This window comes from Buteo buteo, chromosome 22, assembly GCF_964188355.1.
Source record: "Buteo buteo chromosome 22, bButBut1.hap1.1, whole genome shotgun sequence".
In the NCBI taxonomy this organism is placed as follows: Eukaryota; Metazoa; Chordata; class Aves; order Accipitriformes; family Accipitridae; genus Buteo; species Buteo buteo.
In genome coordinates this window covers 19,208,635-19,233,330 of record NC_134192.1, presented here as the reverse complement: position 1 = coordinate 19,233,330, position 24,696 = coordinate 19,208,635, and the positions used below count along the sequence as shown (strand labels likewise).

The 24,696-nt window shown below is 40.5% G+C and overlaps 1 protein-coding gene across 6 annotated transcripts in view; it reads left to right on the top strand.

The window, feature by feature from the left end:
- Positions 1-371: 371 nt before the first annotated feature.
- Positions 372-24,696, top strand: part of DIAPH2 (diaphanous related formin 2) — a 302,075-nt gene continuing 277,750 nt past the window's right edge. For 2 of the 6 annotated variants that reach the window (XM_075054005.1, XM_075054003.1), the window contains exons 1-2: positions 377-672; positions 23,850-23,882. In XM_075054005.1, the coding sequence (XP_074910106.1) occupies positions 553-672; positions 23,850-23,882 (153 nt within the window). In that variant the 5' untranslated portion in view covers positions 377-552. The other 4 variants (XM_075054008.1, XM_075054004.1, XM_075054006.1 and 1 more) reach the window with 4 other exon arrangements.

Genomic DNA, 24,696 nt, shown 5'->3' with positions numbered 1-24,696 from the left:
ACTCCGTCTGAAAGGAGACGGCCAGGCAGCACCAGTCTCGGCCTGCCCTCCTCCCAGCCACCTGAGGAACGACTCAGCCGGGAGCCCTGGCGCCAAATCCACTTACACGCCGGCTGCGTGCTGCCAAAAGCAAGACCGCTCAGTTCCGTTTCACGGTTCGCTTTTCTAGCGGGCGTTTCTGCTCATAAACCCCCGAGCTCCGCCATTTCCCCACACGGCCACCCCCGGCCTCCCTCAGCTCCCGCCCTCGGGGCGGCGTCCCCGCTGCCCCCGCTTCCCTCAGCGGCGCACGCGCACCGCCCCGGCACAGGCGCGGTGAGGCCGGCCGGCCGGCGCGCATGCGTGGAGGCGTTCGGCGTCTCTGAGGCGGTGGATTGGGAGGAGGCGGCGGGGCGGCAGCAGGACCGGGAGCTGCTTCGGCTCCGGTCTGCGGCGGGGAGGGGACGGGGAGACGCCCGGTGGTGCGTGTCGGTCCTATGGGGCCCTGAGCGTACAGCCCCCGGTGAGAGAGCGCGTTTCTTTGCTGGGGCGCAGAGCCTGGGGGGGGGGAGGATGGAGGGTCAGGCGGCTCCGGGCGCTGGCGGCGGTGAGGAGCCCCTGAGCTCTGGCAGGATGAACCCGAAGCGGAGTGGGCGCGCCGCGGAAGAGGAGAGTCGGAACAAGCCCAAGCTGGTGAGCGAGCTGTGGGGCTGGGAGGGGGGCAGGGGACGGCCTGGGGACGGGGAGGAAGGCGGGGGAGGAGGAGGAGGAGGCTCGGATGCCGCCCTGTTGCTTCCCCAGGAGAGGATCTGGGGCGGAGGGGCGTGCGGCCGGGCCTGAGGGAATTAAAGTCTCCTTTTTTTAAAAAACAAGAAATAAATCTTGTGAGTTTCCGTGACGGTTTTTGGGTGCTCTTTGGAAGAGGGAGGTGACAGCTGGAGGGGGGCGTGCGGCGCGCTGAGGGCCTCGCTGTGGTAACGCGCCGGGGGTGGTCGCTGACAGGAGCCGGGAATTCCCGTGTTTTCCGTGAGGGGGGTGATACGGGGGGCTGCCCGGGCCGTCCCTCTGGGGAGGGGTGCCCTTCCAACGCTGTTCTTTTAGCAGGGCCTATTGGTGTAACCTCTGTTCAGCTCACCTTAGGAGTGAAAGATCACAGGGTTATTTGTTTGGTTTATTTTTTTTTCTGTCTGTGTTGAAGCATCCAGAACATGGGTGCTTATGATGCAAACGATGTGCTTCCCGAGTGAACTTCTGACTTAATGTGGAAATAACTTTAAAGTTTGGATGTTGTCCAGTCTTTTTGGAAAGATCTGGCAAGCTTTTGAGCACACAAATCCTCTTTAGGACTGTGGACTTTGTTCATTATGCCTATGCCTTTTGATTTAAAAGAGGCTATTTCTGTTTACAGACCTGATAACTTGCAATATAGGTACATTTCAAAGCCAACAGCACTTGATTGCATCTCCCTTTATAAATGCAGTAGCAGCAAAACCAGTTAATATGACAGTGTTTACTTTTAATTGTTTACATCTTTTACACTTACTTGTTTTAACTTTGAATCAGCTCTTTTTAGCTCTGTTGTCTGATGGATTTTCAAGAGCAGCAGTGTAGCCGACACTTAAAACTTACCTGACTCTTCTTATTGAATAGAGTGCTAGTTATAAACTTTATTTAATCTGTGCAAGGATTTTCACAGGTAGTAGTAAAACTAAGGCAATACGTAAGCGCTCCCACCTTGTGTTCCTTTCATCAATTAGAGTGCAGTAGAGCCTTTGGCTGATCAACCTGGGAAGTGTGGGGGTTTTTTTTGGTCACTGAAAACTAAGTTAGAATACATCTGGGGAAGATGTTAAATTTATAACACATGAGGCATTGAAAAGTTACTGAAAGTTACAGTTATTTAGAAGGATGATAGAAAACCGGAATACTGAGTAACTTGAAGTGTCCTTGTATTAAGTGACCATGTATATCTTAGCAAAAGGTAACCAAATATGATGTCTTATTTTGTTTTATGGTTTTATTGGAAACAAACTCATACTTCCTTGCTCGGGATAAATATAAATAAACTTCTTCATGTAAACAAGATGTTTGTTTATGTTTATACTACCTTTACTATTTCCTAGCTGAAGTAGCTAGGAAGGCTGCTTGAAGATGCCTGCAGGGAAGTGATTTAAAAATCACACAGGACAGTGCTTCTATTGGAAGCTGTGGGTACAAATTTGAATTTTGCTCTAGCAGAGGAGAAGACTTCGTTCTGAAAGAAATAGATAATTTAAAAAATCATACTGAAATGAGCTCAAAATTGGATTGAACAGGACAACTATTTCCATTGCATGTTCTTTTCAGTTATTCTAGAATCATTAGAGTAGACTTTTATTGTTACATTTAATGGAAAAAAGTAGATTATGTTAATATTTGACTTCATATGCAGTCGTATGCTTTTGTTTCTTGAGGGGATGATTACAGTCCAGCAGCAACAGTAATCACAGTAGTGGTATGTTGCTTGAATCAGTTACCTTCTGAAAGATAGTTTTACCCTGAGATAAAGTAACTAGCCTCTGATGGTATAATTGAGTGAATGGGTTGAATGGGAAAGTAGGCATTCTGGACATGATGTACACAAACAGTGTATAAAACTGACATCAAGAGGAATTTACCTCTAAGGAAGAAAAGGGATGGTATTCAGGTGTGTTTTAAGTTGAGGTGGTATGAGTGGGCATCCAGATTTATCAATTACTGCCATGGGTTTGTGAGGGAAGAATAAGACTGTAAACAGGGAAAGGCTTCATTCATTATATAGGAGAATGATCTTACTAAATTTTGCTGGCTTGAATTTTGAATGAGGAATTGGTTCTACTGAGGCTAGCAGTACCTTTAGGGACTCAGAGAGCAACTTTACTTGTACCTCATCCCTGTTCTCTTCACTGTGCAAATAAGATGAAGGTATGTTTGGGACTTCTCTAAGAGAAGCCACACTATTTGTGCCAGTGTTAAGTTGTCACAGAGTCTGTATACAAAGTTTCTCAGAGTTTGGTCTGGAGATTTTCTTGGTTCAGCTTCGTAACTTACAATTCATCAAGTTTCAGTAGAGTTATACAGATGAATCAACCTGCACTCTGTCACTTTGTTGTGTATAATTCAAGGAACTTTACAGTGTGCTGAGAGGAGCGAGTGTGTCTTTTCCAGAACTTATTTCACATGTCAAGTGGAGTGCTGAACAAGGGCTTAGTGGGCGAGGGTATGCAACTACATATAACAGAGGATTTATTTTTAGCTTCTGGCATAGCAGCTGAAATTAGGCAAGTCATTGGGAAGAGGTCTAGGGGAATAACTTTTATATGATAGACTAAAAATGGCTCTAGGTGACAGGGAGCTGGGAAAGCTGAAGTCACTATTTTGGGGGAAGGGAGGCTCTACAAGAAGAAGGTAAAAGTTTTTTGTTTCCCCATGCTTTCCGTCTGAAAGTAAAAGGTGGGCAATGGTGCTTGGCCTGCAGAAGCATAGTGGTTTGATGTTTTTTTTTCGGTTTTTTTGTTTTTGTTTTTTTTTTTTTTTTGTGTAAGAACTGAAGCCTGATCAATGACATTTATTCCTGATTGACAGGAAGTAAGACTAGGCTATCAAGAGAGGATCTATACTAGAAAAGAAAATGATGGTTTAAAGTATTTTTCTGTGAGATAATTGATGCGTATGTAAGCACACAAATAATTGAAGCTGTATTAGAACTACTAATTAAATTCTTTTCTGCTTTAGGTCAGTTTGAGAGTCATTCAAGTTTCATATAATTTGTTGAATGTGACAGAACTGTACATTGAGACTTTAGTTACAGTTTTTGTACTAGTAGTGTGTAAATGGGAGTATTTTTTTTAATTTAATGTCTTGTGAGCACCTTGACACATCACAGCTGTGAAAGAGCTCTGATTTAATTTTTTTTCCCTCATTTTTTGCTGGCACAAGGACTGGAGGTGGGAATGAGTGCCTGGTGTTTTTGTCATTATTTTTGTTTACAATGAAATGGGCAGAAAAAAATTTAATTGTTTTGGCAAACAATCATCTGATCTCATGCCAGCCCTGAGAATAGGCTGGCATGAGATGGCAATGAGCAGTTACATTCTTAACTGGGTTTGGCAATGTGCTTGTTTTGCTTGTTTAAAAGTATGCTTGTTATACTAGGGGAAACAGACTAAATTAAGGTTGTCAGGGAGATTGCTGGGTTTGCAATGCTTGTTAATCCTTAACTTAGATGTTGTTTGGTCTCCTTAACACTTCAGTATCACATGTGAAGTATATAATTCTGTTGGGTACCTAGGAAATAAAAGTGCTTGAAAGTATCAGGTCTGATTTGACATAGCTATTGTAGCTTAGCTGAACCCAAAGTCTTATCAAGTTGTTCATCTGTTTAGCTGAGAAGTTGAAGCCAGGCTTTTTACAGAAGTTCACAGGAGACAGAGGTCCTAAAAAGCAGCAGGAGAGGTTTTTGGAGGGGAGACTGAGTGTAAAGGGAAGAAAATAATTTGAAGGATGATTAAGCGTTGGCTGACCAGAGACACTGGAATCCCTGTCCTTGGAGGTTTTCGAGACCTGGAAACCCGGACAAAACCTTCAGCAGGCTGGCTCAAATTCAGTGTTGACCCTGCTTTTTGGACAGGAGTTTGGACTAAACTGAGAAAGGAATGACATCCTTTCGAACATCTGTGATTCTACGAATCAGTACTTGAAAAGAGGTGTTATAACAGGATTTGTGGTGCTTCCTGACTATTAAAACACTGGCTAACTAGAAGTTAATATGGCCAATGGTTTTTGGGTGTTTTTTTAATTACAGTTAATAATATATCATGTTAGTGTAGTATTAGCATAAATAGAAATATTTCTGTGCATATGGTGACTAGTGCCTTGCTAAAAGCATTCTGCATTACCCCGAAGTTCACTTCAGGTTTGTGTGGTAGTTGTTCAGTGATAGATACTCCACTTACGTACAAACTAAATTTCTGAAAGGGATTGTCATCTGAGTGTGATGCTGTCTTAAAAAGTGGATTAGCAGATCTTGTATAACATGAAAAACATATTGCTAGGGATAAAGGAGAGCAAGTGGATTTGGTGATTCATCAAACAAGGAGCAACTCATACTTTGTTTTAAGAACAAAAATTGTTTATGCTTAGTACTGAAGTCTGTTAAACCCTGTGAGCTTTGAGATGAATCAAAAGCTGTGAACTCAACATTCTGACTAATATGCCATAAACTAGCATCAAACAGTGGAATAAAAGCTTTTATCAATTAGATTTAAAACAGAAGTAAACAGAGTATGTTTGGGAGGATATGTTTCCCAGCTACGTTGCTCCGCCCATATCAATGCAGGAGTTAATGAGTGCTTTAAATTATGTGTATCAGTCACTGTCAGACTGGCTATGTGCTCCAGGACCTACCTCACACCATCAACTTTGACTCCTAAGGCTGTTTGATGTCATTCTCCTGTAGAGAGTTAATGTGCTTTTACACATGACTTGCTTAGATGTCTATATACTGCATACGTGAACTATGAGTCAGGTTGAGCAGAGAATTTTGGCAAATGAATAAAATGTATTACATTTGAGATCACAGTGTCTGAGTAAAATCAGTGGATGCCTGCAGAGGTTTCTTGCTTCCAGTGTATGCTTGAGGAAAAAGAGAACCAAAATGCTTGTGTTTTAGAAGACTCTTGTTCTTATTAGTTCAAAGTCAAGATATTCTAGCAAGGGAAGTAAGTTAGGGTGCAACCATTATTGAAGAGTAAAATTGATGTCTTGGGAAAATTTGGTTCTGTTGCTGAAAAGTATACTGATTCTACTTCTGATTATATATATATATACTGATGATGGTAGAGTAGGGCATGCTTGGTGCTGGTGTTTAGGTAAATGCTTTAGCTTTTAATGTGAATTGATACTGACACTGTTTAAACGAGCTGATAGATACAATGATAAGCCTATCTGCTTGTGGTATTTAAACTTCCTGGACTACTACTTGTAAGACAAAACTGTAGAGCTAACTCTGTACAATACAGGAAGCTTTGCAAACAAAGCAGATTCCACCTAGGCAATGTGAAAGACAATTACAGTGAGAATTGACAGTGTGCATATCAAATAGAAGTGATTTTTTTTCTGAGATTTTAAGCATTGTGGTGCTGAATACCCAAGTTATTGAGGATGAACTTTTGTTTTTTTATTACAAATAGCCTGTAAAGCATGCTAATGATACTGTGATTGCTGATGACCCGGTAGAAGGAAAAGATAGGCTTAAAAACGTTGGGTGGGTTACAAGATGACTTCATCTTTTCTGCATCAGTTGCAGTTCTTTAGAGGTAAGCAATAATGGCTAATAATTTTCCTCTAATTCTGTTAATCCCTGTTCAAATTTAGAGGTAAAGTAGAATAAGAGATGGCGGTTGCTGCTGAAGCAACTGACAATTTCAGTTGGTTATTCATCAGTTTACTTGTTCAGCCTTAAAACCACAAGAAGTTAGGAAATTACTAAAATGAATGTTTTTACGCAGTTCCTTGCAACTTATGTATCATGGTCATTCTTTATGTTCAGTTTTTTTTTTTAAACATTTAGTAACTATTTTGGCAGAAATAAGTTTGTCATTATAAAGGGTTATGGTGGTAGAACGGATAATTTTGAGAGAAGATTAACAGTTGAAAGACTTTCTTTAGTATTTGTGTAGCAATTTATAAAGTTGCAGGTAGGCAAAGCTAACTTGTGTTAAACTTGCATGTTATTTTTTTATCAAACTGATCTTTTACTTAGGATCTTGTAAATCAAGTAGCTTTTTCCTACAGTATTGGTGGAGTGAGCACCTCTAGGTTTCCGACTTTAAAGCACAACTTCCTAATAGGTAGATAAGCAGAATCTTGCGTGACAAAAGTAGTACTAACACAGTCTGCAAGGCAAATACATTCTACTTGTTAACTATTAATTAATTGTATGGGAAAAATGGGTGACAGTTAAAGTGTCAGCTTTTTTTGAGGCAGCGCTGTGTGCTTAAGCAGTCTCCATAAGTGTTTGTGTGGCAGAGGGACAAATGAGATCATGAAACTGAACCAGTCAAAACCCCTCCTTTATTATTTGCTAGAACTACTAAGACTAGTGTTATGGCACACTAGTGTTCCTCCTTTTTCTATTGGTTTGTCTAAAGTTTATCCACTAGTACTATTAAATTATGATTGTGTCTGCTTTTCAGCCATCTTATGATAGATGTTTAGTTCGACATGGTGTAAAAGCAACACATTTTATGCACATGGACAGATCTGAAAAGGATCTGCTGGGGCAATTAAATGATATTGTAACCTACATCATGATATAAACCATGAAATCATCTAATTTATAGAAATAGAGAAATACCTTGCAAGTTCAGTTCCTGAACGAGTGCACACATAGGAAATTTTGTATGGTTTGATACAGCTACTGAAGGTCTTCAGTCCACCTGGGTGTGGTTATATTTGGTCTTAAGGTGTAGTGCATACTGCAACATCACCACACCTTCTCTGTTACATAAAACAAAAATGTTCTTAAGAGTTTCTAATAGATATGGGCTCTTCCTGTGTAAACAGGAAACTATATTTTTGTATTAATTTCAGACTGTTTGAGGGGGAGAATGAGAGAAGAGGAAGTTCAAGGTGATGTATGTGACAGGTGGCTTTCTTGTAATGTTCCCTTCTTGGACCTTTTAGTGATCATCAGAGTAAATCATTGGAGGCAAGATGGTATTGGAGAAAGTATTAGGTGTCCTGAATGTGTGATGTATGTTTGCTCCTTGTAAGTGTTCTTTGCATAGTGTTATCAGATATGGAGGACATCAAAGATGGAAACATGTTTTTATTACTGAAAATATCTTCAATTTATATTTTGTGTGTTCAAGCTTGTTTTGAAAGTGTAGAATGTAAGTGTAAAAATTACCAGCTGATTAAAAAAGAATTGGAAAGAATCCTGCCTCCTGTTCCTCAGTGATTTTTGTGTGTGTGTGTATTTTTTATTTAACACACTTAAGTCTTACTGCTTTCCTAATTGTAGTGAAAATATAAAGTTATCTCTTTATAACAAAATCAAATTAACATATTTAGTTTACACTTTTATGTGAGAATAAATACAGGAGAACTTGCTTGAGGAATGTGAAACTTTCAGGGCAGCGCTACCTCGTAGTTTAGAACAAATTTCTAAATAAAAAAAGTTAAGTTTGAGACAGTTGGGGAATAGTACTGTAGAATCCCAACACTTGGAGCTATGGTACTATTGCTGTACAGCCAGTAAAGCAGCAACTGTAACTTTAGGCTATGTAGGCCAAGGGAATTGCAGTAAAGGTACTGGTGAATGCAGGTTGGTTTGAAAGTACATAGGCTCATTCTCTCCCATTTCTTTGTTCAGGGATTAGCTAGTCAAACGTTAATAACTTTGTCCTGTATGGACATATAAACAATATATAACAATATAATCACATAAACAAAAACACATCATAATGCGTATTTAGGCATGAAGATGAGAGGAAATAACCACAGACCCTAAATGTCCTTGAGGATACCTTTCTGTCACAACTAGTTATGTGTTTACAAGTGGCTCTGTGTAAATTCATGTTGGTCTCTCAGGGATGGTTGAACAAGACAAAATAAGTACTTTGGTCAGGAAAAATGTTAGTTTGCAGTCTATTATTCTTTCTTAATATAGTAAGAACTAATGATGCTTGTTAGAGTATGACCTTTAAAGATGCCTGTTTTGTATTTTTTCTTTTTTCTAATGAGTGTAGCTTTGTGAGGAACCAATACTAAGCCAACATGAGATTCATTAGATTCTAGATGCCTAACAGCAGAGAGAAGTACTTAGTTCTTGTACAGTATACGGCATAGTTTCCTGCTTTCCTGTCTACATTTTGGTTCTTCATATTCTTCTGCTGTGAATTATTTTTATGCCTATAAAATTGAAGTAAATTCTAAAATACTGTGGCTTCATAATGGAACTGTGCTGGATGTTTGCATTTGTAATTGTGTGAGTGCATGAGTAGATGAGGACTTGACAGTTATTAATAGTTGAGGCAGTTACATGTAGTGTTCCAGTTCATTAGAACAGGTAAGTATTTGCATAAAGCAGAAAAGAGACAACAACATATCAGGCTAAGCATATACACTGATGCCATATACATTTTAATTTTTATGCCAGCCACATTTAGGGGGTACATTAAAAACAAAAGGTTTAAATACAAAATCTGAAACTCAAAGGGTAAACCCATGTCAGCTGGCCAGGTTGAAAAGTTAACATGTGAACTCAAATTAACTGAGATCCTTTAGTCTGTGTCTGTCCCTATTTGTAAGCCATATGGTAGCATGTCTATCTGATTTTTGTATACACTGAAGTAAAATTTTCATACAATAAGGAGTGTTTTTATAATTATTGCAAGTTTTTGTTTATAAAAGCGTTAGCCACTCACAGATTGAGTGAACTAATGAATATGAAGGATTAGTAGAAGGTATTTTATATATTTTATAAATATATATATTTATAAATAATAAAGATTATTTATATAATCTCAGACTTGAGAAGGAATTTGCAACCAAAGCTTCAACACTGAAACACCTAGTAACTGATTTTATCCTAACTTTGGTGTTAGTACAGTGCTTTATTTCTGGTACTGCTGCCAGTCTTAATTCCCATAAAACCAGATTCTTCTTTCTTTGTGGTTTTTTTTTGGTCTTATTATATAATGGGGCAGCAAGAGCTGTTGGTCCCAGGCAATCCACTTTACTAGAACTGCCTCAGTTCCTCCTTTCCACTCCTCCATGGCAAGTGGATCTCCCACTGCTTTATTCTCATCAACAGAAGAAAGTGAGCTGAGGAATCTCCTTTTGATTCAGCATGTAATTTCTTGGCTGAGCTAGAAATACACCAGGCAATGTCTGATGCAGTCTGTCTAACCTTTACAATTCTCCATTCTCTTATTATTCCACTGTCTTCCAGCAGTGCAGTTTCATTTTCATTCTCCAATTTATTTATAGCTTGATGAAGGCATTCCCAAACTAGAAAGGTAAAGAGTACAGTTGTAGACTTTTGTAAAATTTCCGTCTGTAAACCAGATATACAACTTTAATTTTCATATTTTACAAATAATGCATTAATGAACTTCTGAAAAAGCTTGGGTGGGTAAGACAGGCTTCCTAAACTCATTAAGGTTAGTTTACAGTATTCTGTGATTCAAACTAATTCCTGAATGGCTTATAAGATAAGCATTAATTCCATCAGTTAACATTTTATATTTAAAAACAGTTGTTTTGTGAATTTATTGGAAAACCTTTATGAAATTCATGTGGGTGTTGATGGGTAACCTAAGCACGTGCCACACTTCAATATTATGATAAACCATGTTTTTTTGCTTACTTTCTCCTTTAGCAGAAGATAACAGATTCTCCATAACCTGTTAAAAGCATCTGTAATCCTCCTGAATTCCTGTTACTTCTTAACAGAAAATCTCACCTGTACTGATGTCAAATGATACTATTGGCTTCCTCGTTATTAGGTACAACATACTTCCCCTTTATTTACATGCTGCTTCATTTCCTGCTTCCCTGAAGGACAGATAACCTTCTCAGGAAGCTATTATAAAGGGGAAAGAAGAGGAAAAGGAACAGAAAGCCCTTGTGTGTATCACAGCAGCTATAAATTCAGTTTTGACTTTGCTTTGACTATTGAGTTACATTATGGTCCGTGCCTGCAGATATTACTTGATCTAGAATTTCTGTTCTTCAAGGAAAAGCCTAAGTTCCTTGCTATGGCAGCAACATTCCTCATTTTTCCAAGTTTTAGTATTGCATATTTATTATTGGGGTGGGGGTGGTGGGGGTGGAGAAAGTAACATTATCCTCAACTTTTTTTTATGTAGGGATCACATACTACTCTGATCAAGTAACTTGCTCTTTGCTAGGAATTCTGTGTCTCGGAAGCCAGACAACATTATTCTAAGAAGTTGTTAACATGATCCCTGTTGACCATATGTTCCAAGACTGCTGGGTACAGACAAAATGAATAATGTTCACAAGTAATTGCTGCTTCTTTGGCTCACTGCATCCCTTCCACTGCCAGTTCCTTTGTGGGCTGTGTTTTGGTTGGTTGTATTTTCTGGGGGTTTTCTTACTATTTGAAAAACAACCCAAATGAAGCAAATACACGTCCTTACTTCCTCAAAGTTTATCTAAAGAAAAATACTCCATTTTCAAGGAGCTGCCCACTATCCAATGAAGCTCTTCACAGTATAGCCTTCATGTCAACTTTTGCAACTTGCTATGGCCTTCTGTTTTATTTTTAAGTGTATCAATGTGCTGCAAACAGATACATTCTACCAGTTTTATCTTCTCCTCAAGTGGTAACAGAGGGAAAGTCAAATGCACTGTGATGCTTACTGCAGTGTTTAGTGTACCCACAAGAGCAAGAGGTGTTTTACAAAACCAACAGCATGCTCAGTTAAGAATCTTCCCAAAACTATTTCTGCATATAACAGTAAGAAAAGTATATATAAATTGAGCCTGTCACTTGTACAGGGGTATTAGGCTATACTTGCATGCACTGTGAAATAAGAAGCAAGTAAGCAGGAATGAAAAAAAACCATTGTGCACAAGTACTGAAAAATTTTCTCAAGCAGTTTCTGCTTCGTTTTTCAGATTGAGAGTGACAGAGTTCTTTTGAAATCAAGTTAACTGGTTATTGCTCATCTTGAAAGGAAAACCTAGGTTTCAACAACAGATTAATCCCAGGTTCAAAGCATATAATTGTAGTTAAAAGGGCTGCACGTCTACAAAAGGGTAAAAACAAACTAAGACCACTCTTCAGTAAGAGTGAAGATGAACCTTGTCACAATAAAAACAGTGCCTCTCTTTAGGAGGTGAGGTGTAAAAGGAGGAGGCCTATTCTCACTACTCTTAATTGACCCAACTCAGTAGCTTTATAATAGCTTTCATTCAGTCTGAGTAGCTCCACAATGTGTCTGAATGAAAAGATCAGCTGCTTGCAGTCAGGAGAACCCAGAACAAGGAAGGAAGGTGAACAGCAATTTGATGCACATGAAGTATTGCTATCTAGCAAAACTGGCTTTCTTCTGCTGCTACACTGAAAGCAAAGAGCTCAAATCCACTGCTTGTATCTAAGCATAAAATTCAGATAAAGTCTGTACTTGCTATGTCAAGAATTGTTTTGACATAGTTTTTTCCAGTTTAACTGTTCCAGAATGTTTTAAAAGCGCTTCACAATAATATTATACCAAAAAGCAAAACCCAAGTTCCCTAAAAATGCCAAGCTCAGAAGTAAAACAATTGCTTTTCTGAAAAACAAGCAGCAGAGATACAGGGCTGAATATGGTACCGAGGAGCACACTTGGCAGAAAACCAACAGGCATGCAACCAGTACAGTAAGCATCTAAACCATCCATTTACTGCACTAGGAGCTGTTCTGTGTTCATTTTTAATTAAGTCCTAGAAGCTGATCCAATGACTATTGAAGTTTAGCAAGTGATCTCAGTCTGTTTTCCTGGGAAAAAAAACACTGTCTAATTTTCTTCCAGACCAACTGATTTGCTTGCTGTAGGTGCAGTGAACAGAATATGCTGATACTGACAAGCAATTCTGCCCAATACCAGTACAATAGCAACTACTTGGACAGATGGCTTCTTGTCTAATAAAGTATATCTGGCACTTTTACAGGCACCAAATATATGTACAGAAAGCTACATGGGTGTATCAAAGGATTTTTGAAATTATTCCAATGCACTTATAATCTACTAGCATTTTACTAAAGGTACAGCTTTTGAAATAAGCTTTCTTATCAAGCAAAACATGAAACATAGTTGGCACTCAACTATCTGAATCCTGGTTGTTTCTTTTTTTTAATACATTGTTCTTCAAGAAAGACCATTAAAGTATCCATTACCAACGTTATTAGATTTGAAAGTGAAACTATTTAAGCCCAAAATAAAAGGCAATGCTAGTCTGCAGACGACCCCAAAAAATAAAATGTAGATAGCAACAGTGTATATGCTTAGCCTGAGAATTCAGGTACATAGAGTAGAATTCCTGTACTTATTTTCCCTGTTTACACTGCTGACAATTGGTGCAGACCCATATGCCGTCTTCATATTGTCAAATATGACTTCCTTCTTTTCTTTATGCACTCACCTGTTCTAGTGCAACTGAGACACTGCATGTAACATGTGAGGTCTTCCTGGAGGTACCCGTAGTGCCTATGCAGAAACTTTGTATCAATTTCTGTTGCTACACTTAGTTCATAGAGATTTGCGAGACTGCCGAGAATCCTGGAAGTGGAAGATTCTTAATTACACCTTTTTGGGCCTTACGGACATGTAGCCATGGAGTTTTGTACTTACTTATTAGTGTGAGTTGTGGTTGGTGGTTTTGGTTGTTGCTTGTTGTTTGTTTTTTTTTTTTCTTTTTTTTTTTTTTTAAGTTGTGTCTTATAAAACTCTCAGTTAATAATTATGCAATGCCACATGCATTTCTAAATTAAGTGCTAAAACCAGTGGGTAGAAGTTCTGAACAAAAAAGGAAGCTTCAAATTAAAATCAAAGTCTTTAAATATTTCTTGTAAGGGCAGGGTTTGCCATGTCTCTTAACCTTTGTAAAGATCTGGATTAGTAAAATATCTCTTGGAACATTAAACCTGCATATTGAGGCTAGTAAGCTAGTATGTACTTCATAAAAGCAGTATTGCAATGCTTGTTTGTTGTAAAATATGAAGGGAATTATGACTTCTTTCAAAAGCCTAGTTTGTAAAAGTTTTAAGTGGCAAACTGTTGCTTGAGAGTTTTAAGTGAGGAATTTAAAAGCTGTAGAGCATCCTGAAGAGAGACGGTTTGTTCATCTATACTGGAAAGTATGCTATACTGTCATAAGACATTTTTCCAAGATGCTCAAAGGAAAACCTGTCTTGCATGATCACTAGGTATCAAAATAAGAAACAGATCCAGGCTGTACGAAGTGCTATATAAAGAACTCGCCAGTTACATAGCATAACTGTTATATTCTGCTGATCCTGTGCTGCTTTAGTGATGATAACTTACCTGATATGGTTGGTGCAGAGACTTGATGGAAAATACATGGACTCTAGCAGTAGCTCTGGAAAATGCCAAAACTTACTTTATTTGCCTCTGTACTGGCTAATGTGAAAACTACCTCTGCTAATAGGCTTTCTGAAATTGCTTCTACAGTAGTTTAAACTGATCTGTCTGTTCTGATGCCACCCTTGCCCTTTTGTCTCACGACCAGCAATTTTGTTGGCTTAGACTGACGTGTAACTGCAGCTTTTGGAAAAAGCTTTTAATTTTGCTCTGATTTTTAGAGCTTACTTGCCAATGAACACCAATTAATTCGTGTCTGAAACAAACTTTGCAAAACAGTAATGTCAGTTTGAGCTACAAATAAAAAACCAATATTAGTTGAATTATCTTCCTCAACTCCTTTGTATCCTCAGTTAGAAAACTGTTGAAATTAAGGCTATCTGAGCTTGTTTACAGTTTATGTTTGTTTGTTTTCAAATTTTGAATCAATTTGCTTTTTGGTAAAGGCTTCTTTGAAGTAATCTGGAAAAATGGAGTTTTTTGAACAGTCCATTTATTTTTGGAGTGTGATAGTGTTCTGCCAATCACACAAAAGTGAGGAAGCCATTTCTGTTTCTCTCAACCTCTGTTTTTAGTCAGGCCAGACTGTTCCTTAGGGTGTCTCTATTACCCTTGCACAGAGACATGATGTGGAGGTGCCCCTTTTCCTCATTCCTTGAGGATCAGTCAATGGCATTTATGAGGATGAGTGTCCAATATGATTAATGTGCCTCTGGCCTGTTTTTCTCTCCCTCCTGTTTGGGAGCAGTGCTGAGGCACTCAATCTTCCAGCACTATGATTAAAGAATTGGTGCCCTCTGCTGATAATAATTACCAAGTTGGGTGACCCTTTGGCTTTATTTAGCATGAGGAGTTGCCTAACTTCTTTTCCTAGTATTGCTCATTTCTGGATGGTCAATCTCCTGGGAAAGTAATAGAGTAATTGGAGAAAACCAGGCAGCTTCCTGGTTGGGAAGGTGGCTGACATCCTCCAGTCTAACAGCACTGACTCTGTGCTGTCAACATGAATAACTTTTCAGCTTCATTTTGGTAGCCTTGTGTAAGGTGTTCACATGCTCCTTGGTCTCACTTTGTAGTGCCCCAGGGTATGTTTACCTTTATGTTCAGGTTATATATTAAGCCTTAGTTTAATAATTTAAATAATACATATTTGAGGAATTTATGATGTGAACAGCTGCAAAGCAAACAAGAATTTTCCATGTGTTGTCATATAGACCAAATGCCAATGTGCAACAATAGTAACAAAACTATTAGCATTGCTAACTTCAAGTATCTTTGGTGAATTACAGCAATAATTTCAAGTTCTTTTTGAAAGCATGGTGAATGCTCCTTGAAGTGCCAAAAAATTACTGTAAAGCAAACATTTTATGTATTACATATTTACTAATTTTATTAGTAATGCCAGGTATACTTTGTCATGGATAAAGGTCTTGAAAGTCCTAAAGGAGTGTGTAGTTCTAGTTTCTGCACATCAGCTAATGTGACTTGGGTATCTTTTCACAATTTCCTAGGTAGCTTTTTACCTTTTAATTGCAAAACTGCATATGTTAACAGATGGCTAAATGGTCTAATGCGACTGTTACTCAGTCTCTGTACTGAAGAACAGAGGTTGTAGGAGTGAATTCAGTTTTGTGGCTGTAAGACCTAGACTTGAGTTGCACACAACTTTTTGTACTTCAGATATTAACTAGTTTTGGTTTTTGTCCCTTTAAACTCTCCCGGTTCAGATATTCCTATGGGAAGTTATTCCCTTCCTGGTTGTATGCAAATTTATTTGCAGCCAGTTAAAAAACACTTATCCTTCAGCAAAGTTTTACAGTGTCTTTTGCAGGTGTTGAAGTCCAGGTAAATTTTAGAAAATGGTCTTATCATCTTAGTTTAAAAACAAGAAAGTTGAGAAGGTCAAGTTTGTTTGTTACCCTTAGAAAATTAGGATTGCTAGTAGCTGTTGGAGCTGTTACCTGAAGTTATAGCCTGTGCAGAAGTGGGTGTTGCAGTACACCATGATTTGCCTGAGCAGTGTGCAGTGGAGTGAAAATTGCTGTTAAATTTAGAAGTTACCCAGCTGATCAGTTTCATTATATATGTGGTAAACTGAGAGTTGCTTTTGATTTTATTTTTGGGGTGGAAGTGAGAATCTTGAGTGTAAGAATTAAGAAAGTGGCAGAGTAATACTTAAATATAATGGGAAGATCAATCAACCCTTGTAAATGCACCTTAATTTACAACTCATGGCCAGCTCAAGTGATATGGAAGGTTTTATTAATATGTAAGTTAGAAAAGGATTAAAAAAAAAAGTAGACTTTCTGTGAGTTTTTTGCATTAAAAGTTAATGCAATCATCTCAAGTTGTTTCATTCTTTGAATGTTGACATTGTTACTGCAGTAGCCTGAACTGAGCCTGGATGACAAAATAGTAATTTTTATACAAATAAATGTAGTAAACTATGGTGAAAATCTGCTCGTTTTATGTGCAAGATTTCAATTACTCTGAATATTAACATGGCTGAGACTAACCTTTTAAGATAAAAGAATAGTGTGATGCAGTTGCATTAGTATATGCTATGATTTTTGTGTGCCTTATTGTCATGATCTGTCAGTACTTATGCAAGTAATGGTACACTTAGGGTAAACTAAAATTGGGAGGAGTAAATAGTTTTGTTTTTAACTATTGATGGACTGGAAAGACTATGTTCGAAAGGGAGGAGCTCTGTCACTTAAGTCTTCTAAGTGAAGAACTAAGTATATCAGCAGGAAATAGCTCTTTGATATAGGAGTTGATGAAGTTCCATGGTTTATGTTGATACTGAAGATTAGGGGAGAGAGATGATATGCTGCTGTATTAAATTGTATGTGTGTTTATACATATAAATATCAATTTGATATCCCTTATAGAATCATAGAATGGTTTGGGTTGGAAGGGACCTTAAAGACCATCTAGTTGCAATCCCCTGCCATGGGCAGGGACACTTTCCACTAGACCAGGTTGCTCCAAGCCCCATCCAACGTGGCCTCGAACACTGCCAGGGATGGGGCAGCCACAACTTCTCTGGGCAACCTGTTCCAGTGTCTCACCACACTCCCAGTAAGGAACCTTTTCCTAATATCTAATCTAAATCTACCCTCTTTCAGTTTAAATCCATTACATCTTGTCCTATCAGTACACATCTTTCCTGTAGGCCCCCTTTAAGTACTGGAAGGCCACTATAAGGTCTCCCTGGAGCCTTCTCTTCTCTAGGCCAAACAGTCTCAACTGTCTCAGCCTGTCCTCTTAGGGAAGGTGCTCCAGCCCCCTGATCATCTTTGTGGCCCTCCTCTGGACTTGCTCAAACAGGTCCATGTCTTATGTTGGGGGCTCCAGAGCTGAACACAGTACTCCAGGTGGGCTCTCACGAAAGCAGAGTAGAGGGGGAGAATCACCTAGTGCTAGCCAGACTTCTTCTGATGCAGCTCAGAATGCGATTGGCTTCTGGGCTGCAAGTGCACATTGCTGCTGGCTTATATTCAGTTTTTCATCCACTGATACCCCCAAGTCCTTCTCCACTGGGCTGCTCTCAATCCACTCATCACCCAGACTGTATTTGTGCTTGGGATTGCCCTGACCCACGTGCAGGACCTTGCACTTGGCCTTGTTGAACTTGATGAGGTTTGCATAGGCCTGCCTGTCAAGGTCCCTCTGGATGGCATCCCTTCCCTCCAGCATGTTGACAGCACCACACAGCTTGGTGTCATTGGCAAACTTGCTGAGGGTGCACTCAATCCCACTGTCCATGTCACCAATGAAGATGTTAAACAGCACCAGTCCCAATACTGACCCCTGAGGAATGCCACTTGTTGCTGGTCTCCACTTGGACATTGAGCTGTTGACGGCAAGTCTTTTGAGTGTGACCATCCAGGAATTTCTTATCCACCGAGTGGTCCATCCATCAAATCTATGTCTCTCCAATTTAGAGACAAAGATGTCACGTGGTACAGCGTCAAATGCTTTGCCCAAGTCCAAGTAGATGAAGTCCATTGCTCTTCCCTTATCCACCAACACTGTAACCCCATCGTAGAAGGCCACCAAATTTGTCAGGCATGATTTGCCCTTAGTGAAGCCATGTTGGCTGTCACCATTCACCTCCTTATTTTCCATGTGCCCTAGCACAGTTTCCAGAAGGATCCATTCTGTGATCTTGCTGGGCACAGAGGTGAGACTGACTGGCCTGTAGTTCCCCAGGTCTTCCTCTTTTCCCTTTTTTTAAACAATGGGGGTTGTGTTTCCCCTTTTCCAGTCAGTGGGAATTTCCCAGGACTGCCATGACTTCTCAAATATGATGGATGGTAGCTTAGCCACTTCATCACAGCTTAGCCAGTTTCCTCAGGACCCACGGATGTATCTCATCAGGTCCATGGACTTGTGTGCCTTCAAGTTCCTTAGATGATCTCCAACCTGACCTTCCCCTATGGTGGACAGTTCTTCATTCTCTGAGTCCCTGCCTTTGCCTTCTGTGACTTGGGTGGTGTGGCTGGAGGACTTGCTGGTGAAGACTGAGGCAAAAAGTCACTGAGTACCTCAGCCTTCTCCATATCCCGGGTAACCAAGTCTCCTGTTTCCTTCTGGAGAGGACCCACATTTTCCCTAGTCTTCCTTTTGTCACTGACATACCTATAGAAGCTTTTCTTGTTGCCCTCGACGTCGCTGGCCAGATCGGATTCTATCAGGGCTTTAGCTTTCCTAACCTCCTCCCTGGCTGCTTGGATAATTTCTCTCTATTCCTCCCAGGCTACCTGTCCTTGCTTCCACCCTCTGTAGGCTTTCTTTTTGTGTTTGAGTTAGTCCAGGAGCTCCTTGTTCATCCATGCAGGCCTCCTGGCATTTTTACCCGACTTCCTCTTTGTTGGGATGCATCGCTCCTGAGCTTGGAGGAGGTGACCCTTGAATATTAACCAGCTTTCTTGGGCCTCTCTTCCCTCCAGGGCTGTAGCCCATGGCACTCTACCAAGCAGATCCCTGAAGAGGCCAAAGTCTGCTCTTCTGAAGTCCAGGGTAGCGAGCTTGCTGTCTGCCCTCATTGCTGCCCTAAGGATCTTGAATTCCACCATTTCATGCTCACTGCAGCCAAGGATGCCCTTGAGCTTCACGTTCCCCACCGGCCCCTGCTTGTTGGTGAGAACAAGGTCCAGCATAGCACCTCTCCTCATCGGCTCCTCTATCACTTGGAGAAGGAAGTTGTCATCAAAGCATTCCAGGAACGTCCTGGGTTGCTTATGCCCTGCTGCATTGTCCCTCCAACAGATGTCGGGGTGGTTGAAGTTCCCCATGAGGACCAGGGCTTGTGAATGTGAGGCTGCTCCTATCTGTCTACGAAGGCCCTCATCTGCTTGGTCTGCCTGATCGGGTGGCCTGTAGCAGACCTCCACTATAGTGTCACCCGCCCTTTAATCCTGACCCATAGGCTCTTGGTCAGTCTCTCATCCATCCGCAGGCAGAGCTCCATGCACTCCAGATGGTCATTGACATAGAGGGTGACACTCCCTCCTCATCTCCTCTGCCTGTCCTTCCTAAAGAGCCTGTAACCAACACTCCTGTCAAAGGAGCCATGCCACCATGTCTCTGTGATGCCAATAAGATCAAACAGCCCTGCAAGTGTGCGCATGTCTCTAGCTTCACATGTTTATTCCCCATGCTACATGCGTTTGCATAGAGGCATTTAAGTTGGGTTCTCGATGAAGCTGACTTAGTGGCTGGAATTCCCCTGTGCTGCTCTTCAGGTGCTTTCCTGCTGACCTGTGATCCCCCTCCATGCTCTGGGCATCTACTCCTGGCACTGCCATCAAACTGGTAGGAGTGGGATGGATTGAGGTTCCCTCCCCTGGCAACTTTACATTAAAGGTCTCTTCACCAGCTTGGCAAGCCTATGACAGAAGATCCTCTTTTCCTCTGACAGATGGACCCCGTCAGCCCCCAGTACACCAGGTTTCTCAAAGCAAGTCCCGTGGTCTAAGTAGCCAAACCCTTGGCTGTGGCACTAGTCCCACCATTTACTGATTCACCAGATTTGACTGCCCTTTCAAACCCCTGCCCTTTGACTGGGAGGATTGATGAAAAAACTACCTGAGCTCCTGAGTCCCTTACTGCCGCTCCCAGGGCTCTGTAATCCTTCTTGATACTCCTTAGGCTGCTCCCAGCTGTATCACCGGTGCCCATGTGAAACAACAGCAGTAGATAATAGTCGGGGGACTGTATGAGGCTTAGTAGTCTCTTGGTGACATCCCTGATATAAGGCCCCGGTAAGCAGCACAGGCCTCCAGAGAGTGCGTCAGATCAGCAGATGGGTGCCTCTGTCCGTGTCAGAGTCACCTACTACTATCTATCACCCCTCGCCTTTTCTTAGTTGTGCTGGTTATTATGCAGGGAGCAGATTGGGCTGCCTCAGCTCCAGCATCTTTCCTGATGTAATGGGCCTTTCCCCTTCAGCCTGCAGAGCAGCGACGAGATTCTGCAAGGGCACCTCAGGCTTTGGGGGAAGTCTCTTCCTCCTGCTGGTCCTTGCCGTTGCAAGCTTCCATTCTTCTGCATTATTGGCCCCCTCCCTTCTGTGTGTGCTGGTGGGAAAGTTTTTGGCTGTTTGGCCGTGGGCTGTGAGTCCACTGCACACTGAGCTTGGAACCAGCTGTCTGAGACCTCAGCCTCCCTGATGTCACACAGCTTTCTCACTGCCTGCTGCAGCTCAGCCACCAGCTTCAGAAGGTTCTCCACCTGGGCACACCTTTTTGCCAGCAGGTCTGCTGCCTGTCCCTGCCCCAGGAGAAAGGTTTAGGTGCTTCCTGCAGTCTGGGGTCTGCACTGCAGCCTCTGCCTTTGCAGCTCTGTCTGGGTGGAAGCATCGGCCACCATTGGGTTAGATGGTGCAGACCCCCCAGCCAGAACTGCAGCCTTTGCTCTTGGGCAAATGCCCACCATTCTGCCTTGAGGGTCAGATAGGATGAGTGCCTTTGACCTGTGCAGACGTTTTATCATGTTGTATCATCTGCAAATGTGTAATCATAAGAGATTTTTGCAAAACCTTTGCCTTCGAGCTGCTTCTAAAATCAGGGAGTTAGTGTCTTTAACAAGCTAGGAAAGGGTTGATTTCTTTTCATCTTGTGGTGTTCTGGCTGCCTTATAGATGGCTGAAAGAATAACGCTAGAGGAATGACTGCAAAAACTGTGATAACTTAAACTTCCTCTTGGGGAGGTAAACTACTTTTGGTTTATGTTCTTAGACTGGAAGCATGATTTCTTTGTTAGTATACGAGACTGTTAGAATTGTGTGTCAATGAGAATGTGTAACTGCCTTGCCTCTGCTTCCAGCTGCTTGCAGTTTCTCTTCTACCTGTGAAATGTGTTGCTTATCTTGCGTAGCTACTGGCAATAGTGTAGCTTATGCACCATACAGAGATCTGGGAAGTGTGCTTGATATGTCTGGAAAAAATGCTGTGTGGTATCTTGCTTTAGTATTCTGTATTTTGCCCAGAGGAGTTTGAGTGACATGCAATAAAAATGTAGAGATGGAGTAGATTATCCTGTTCCAGGTTTTGGGAGAGATTGACAGTACTTGAATGAGAAGGGGGAAAAAAATATATTTCTAGCACAAATAACTGCTAAAACAGAATCAGAGCTTTAGAACTTCTTGCTTACATAACTGTTTCTGGGTTGAAGTCATGGTTAGGCTTTACTTGATTTGGACTTGCTCAGTAATCTTCATGAAAAGGAAAAGGTCTGTTTACCCCAGGGTAAGGACATCTTAGTTTTGATTTCAGGTTTAGATTATCACTTCCCCTTTTAACTCCATTCTAAGTCAGGGTAAGGAAAATACAAGAGAGGTGTAGCTGTAAGGAAGAGGTTTGAAATATGGCGGTTAGGAAGCTGAAAGGTTGGTGTCAACATCTGGAGTAGTTAAGAGAAAAGGATTTTATCCTAGCTGTCTGTACTGGGTCAGGCTGGGATGCAGTTAATTTTCTTCATAGCAGCCCATATGGTGCTGTGGTCTAGATTTGTGACCAAAACAGTGTTGATAAAACACCTGTGTTACAGCTTTTGCTGAACACTGCTTACCCAGTGTCAAGGCCTCCTGTTTCTTAGTGTGCCCTCCCTGCCCTTCCCCAGGAGTAGGATGGGGTGGGCCAGAGGTTGGGAGGGGACACAGCCAGGACAGCTGATCCAGACTGACCAAAGAGATATTCCATACCATGTAGTGTCATGCTCAGCAATAAAATCAGGGGTGGCGAGGTGGGGAGGAGAAGTTTTTTCCAAAGTAGCAGTTGCTCAGAGCCTAGGTAGGTATCTGTTGATGGTGAGTGATGGCTTTTGCATCATTTGTTTGTCTATCTTTTTTTTTTTTTCCTTCGCTTGTTAAACTCTGTATCTCGACCCATGATTTTATCCTGCTTTTGCACTTCTGGGTCTTCCCCTGATTCTGCTGCGAGGGAATAAGCAAGTGGCTGGGTGGCGACTGACCTGCCAGCCAGGATCAATCTGCCACGCTGTTCTGGATACCTCTGAATGCTTATCTTCATTAAAGTATGAACACATTGTCCCTACTTCCCACCTTGTTGCCTCCTCCACTATTTGTGTAGTCTTGCAGGCAGATTCATTTGTTTCGGAAATAAAATATTGACAACTGTAGCTAAGAGACAGAAAGTAGAATTAGAAGGAGCATGGTGTATTAATATCTTTCACCAAGGGTAAGTAAAATGTTGCGTGGTGTACAGTTATAGGTTTGTTTCTAGTAACATTGAACTCATACACCCTGTTAACAATACGCAGTGGTATGGGATGTTGACTGGAAGCATCTCGATCATTTCGGCAGATGAGAGTATAACAAAGGAATTGGAAACTTTGCTGTCCAAGAAAATAGGCTTGCTGTTTCCTAACCAGTGACTTGCAGGGCTGTGTCATCATGGATCAACTAGCACACTTTTTCATAGACAGCAGTTCTTTTTGACTTGGATCTGTGTGTGCCCCCTGCCTCCCCCCAAAGTTCTAGTAGACCTTAATTACCTGTTCATGACTGCTTGGTGTAAATTGAGCACTGTTTATTAACCAAATGCTTCCTTGTTATAATTATTTGATTATTGATATTGGTATGCAATATATATTGCTTTTTTTGCCATGAATAAAAATGTGACATTGGTGATCTTTGTCAGCAGGATTTTACTGCTAAGGAAAAAGTGAGAGGGTAGTAGGGAGGGAGAGATAGTAGTGACTGGTTTGTGCGTCATCAGTATGCTGGCTTTAACCAGTTCATCTATAAATTTATATTACTCAGTGTTAAAGAGGAATTGGCAGAAGGCTCGAGAAGCTAGGGTATGGGAAATTCTCCTCAACTCTGAGTCTCAAAAACTCTGTCAGAACTGAGAATGTCATATAGCTCTCTGCTGACTCAGTATGAAGTTTGGTAGTCCATGTTTGTTTTGGAAAGCTTTCCAAGAGATCTTACTGCATTTTTGTGAAATAGTGGGGGTGCTAGAATTTTCAGGTTCATGAATTAAATGGTCAAAAAACAAGGTGAAATGGGGTGCAAGCTGGCTTTTTCACATAAAATGCAGTAGATTCCATGCTCATTTAGCTGCAGTTTTGTTAGAACACTTACTGAAATTTCAAGTGCTTTTTAATGATAGAATACATGAAATATAGACTTCTTTACTCTGAAACAGTAGGTAACTGTCTTTTTTTTCTTTGATTTGTGTGTGTGTTTTTTTTTTTTAATAGAATATTCAAATAAAAACTTTGGCAGATGATGTGGTAAGGTCTTTGTAACATCTTAATTTGCAATGGTAACTCCACGCTGCATGCTATTCTACTCCAAATGTTGTGGACAATATAACATGTTCTTATAAGGATATTAAGCATTAGATTTCAGAAACTGACTTACTATTTCTAAAGATCTTCATTTGTCACTTTAAGTTGAAGAAGAGTAGTTAATGATACCTATTTGGAGAAGCTTCTTTAACCACATTCTAAATACTTCAGTAGTACTGTGGATATGTTGAAACTGTTATTCAACACTTCCAGTGTTATTTCTCTTGACCTTTTTAACACTAAAGGATCTGCAGTGGTTCTTCAAAGTTAGTTGCCATGTGATTCAAGTGGAACCCTTTTGGGTAATAAGTATATACTGTATGTCAAACAACAAGTTTGTATTCAGTAGCACTAACTTTATAATTCTGAATACTTTGAAACCTGTTGCAAAGTATTTTTACAGAAACTTATATAAAAATTCATTTCAGTAAAATTCTAACCTTTTACTTTCTATATATAATAGTTAAGCCACGCTGGCCACTTAGTTAATCATCACTTACATGTCTGAAGTGACGAAATTGTACCTAGTAATCATGTAGAAGATTCATTTATGGCTTTGAAGTGATCTCACCATTGCAATCTGATTAAACAAATTTGTTGTTAATGAGGTATACTTGAAACAAATCACAGTATGGTGAAATTAATCTTGGCTTTTTTTTTTTTTTTGTGACTGCTGAATGGGCATTTTAATGTAAGTGAACAGTAAAACTGCATTTGATGTATATTGAATAATTTTGGATACTGCCTTTCAGGCATT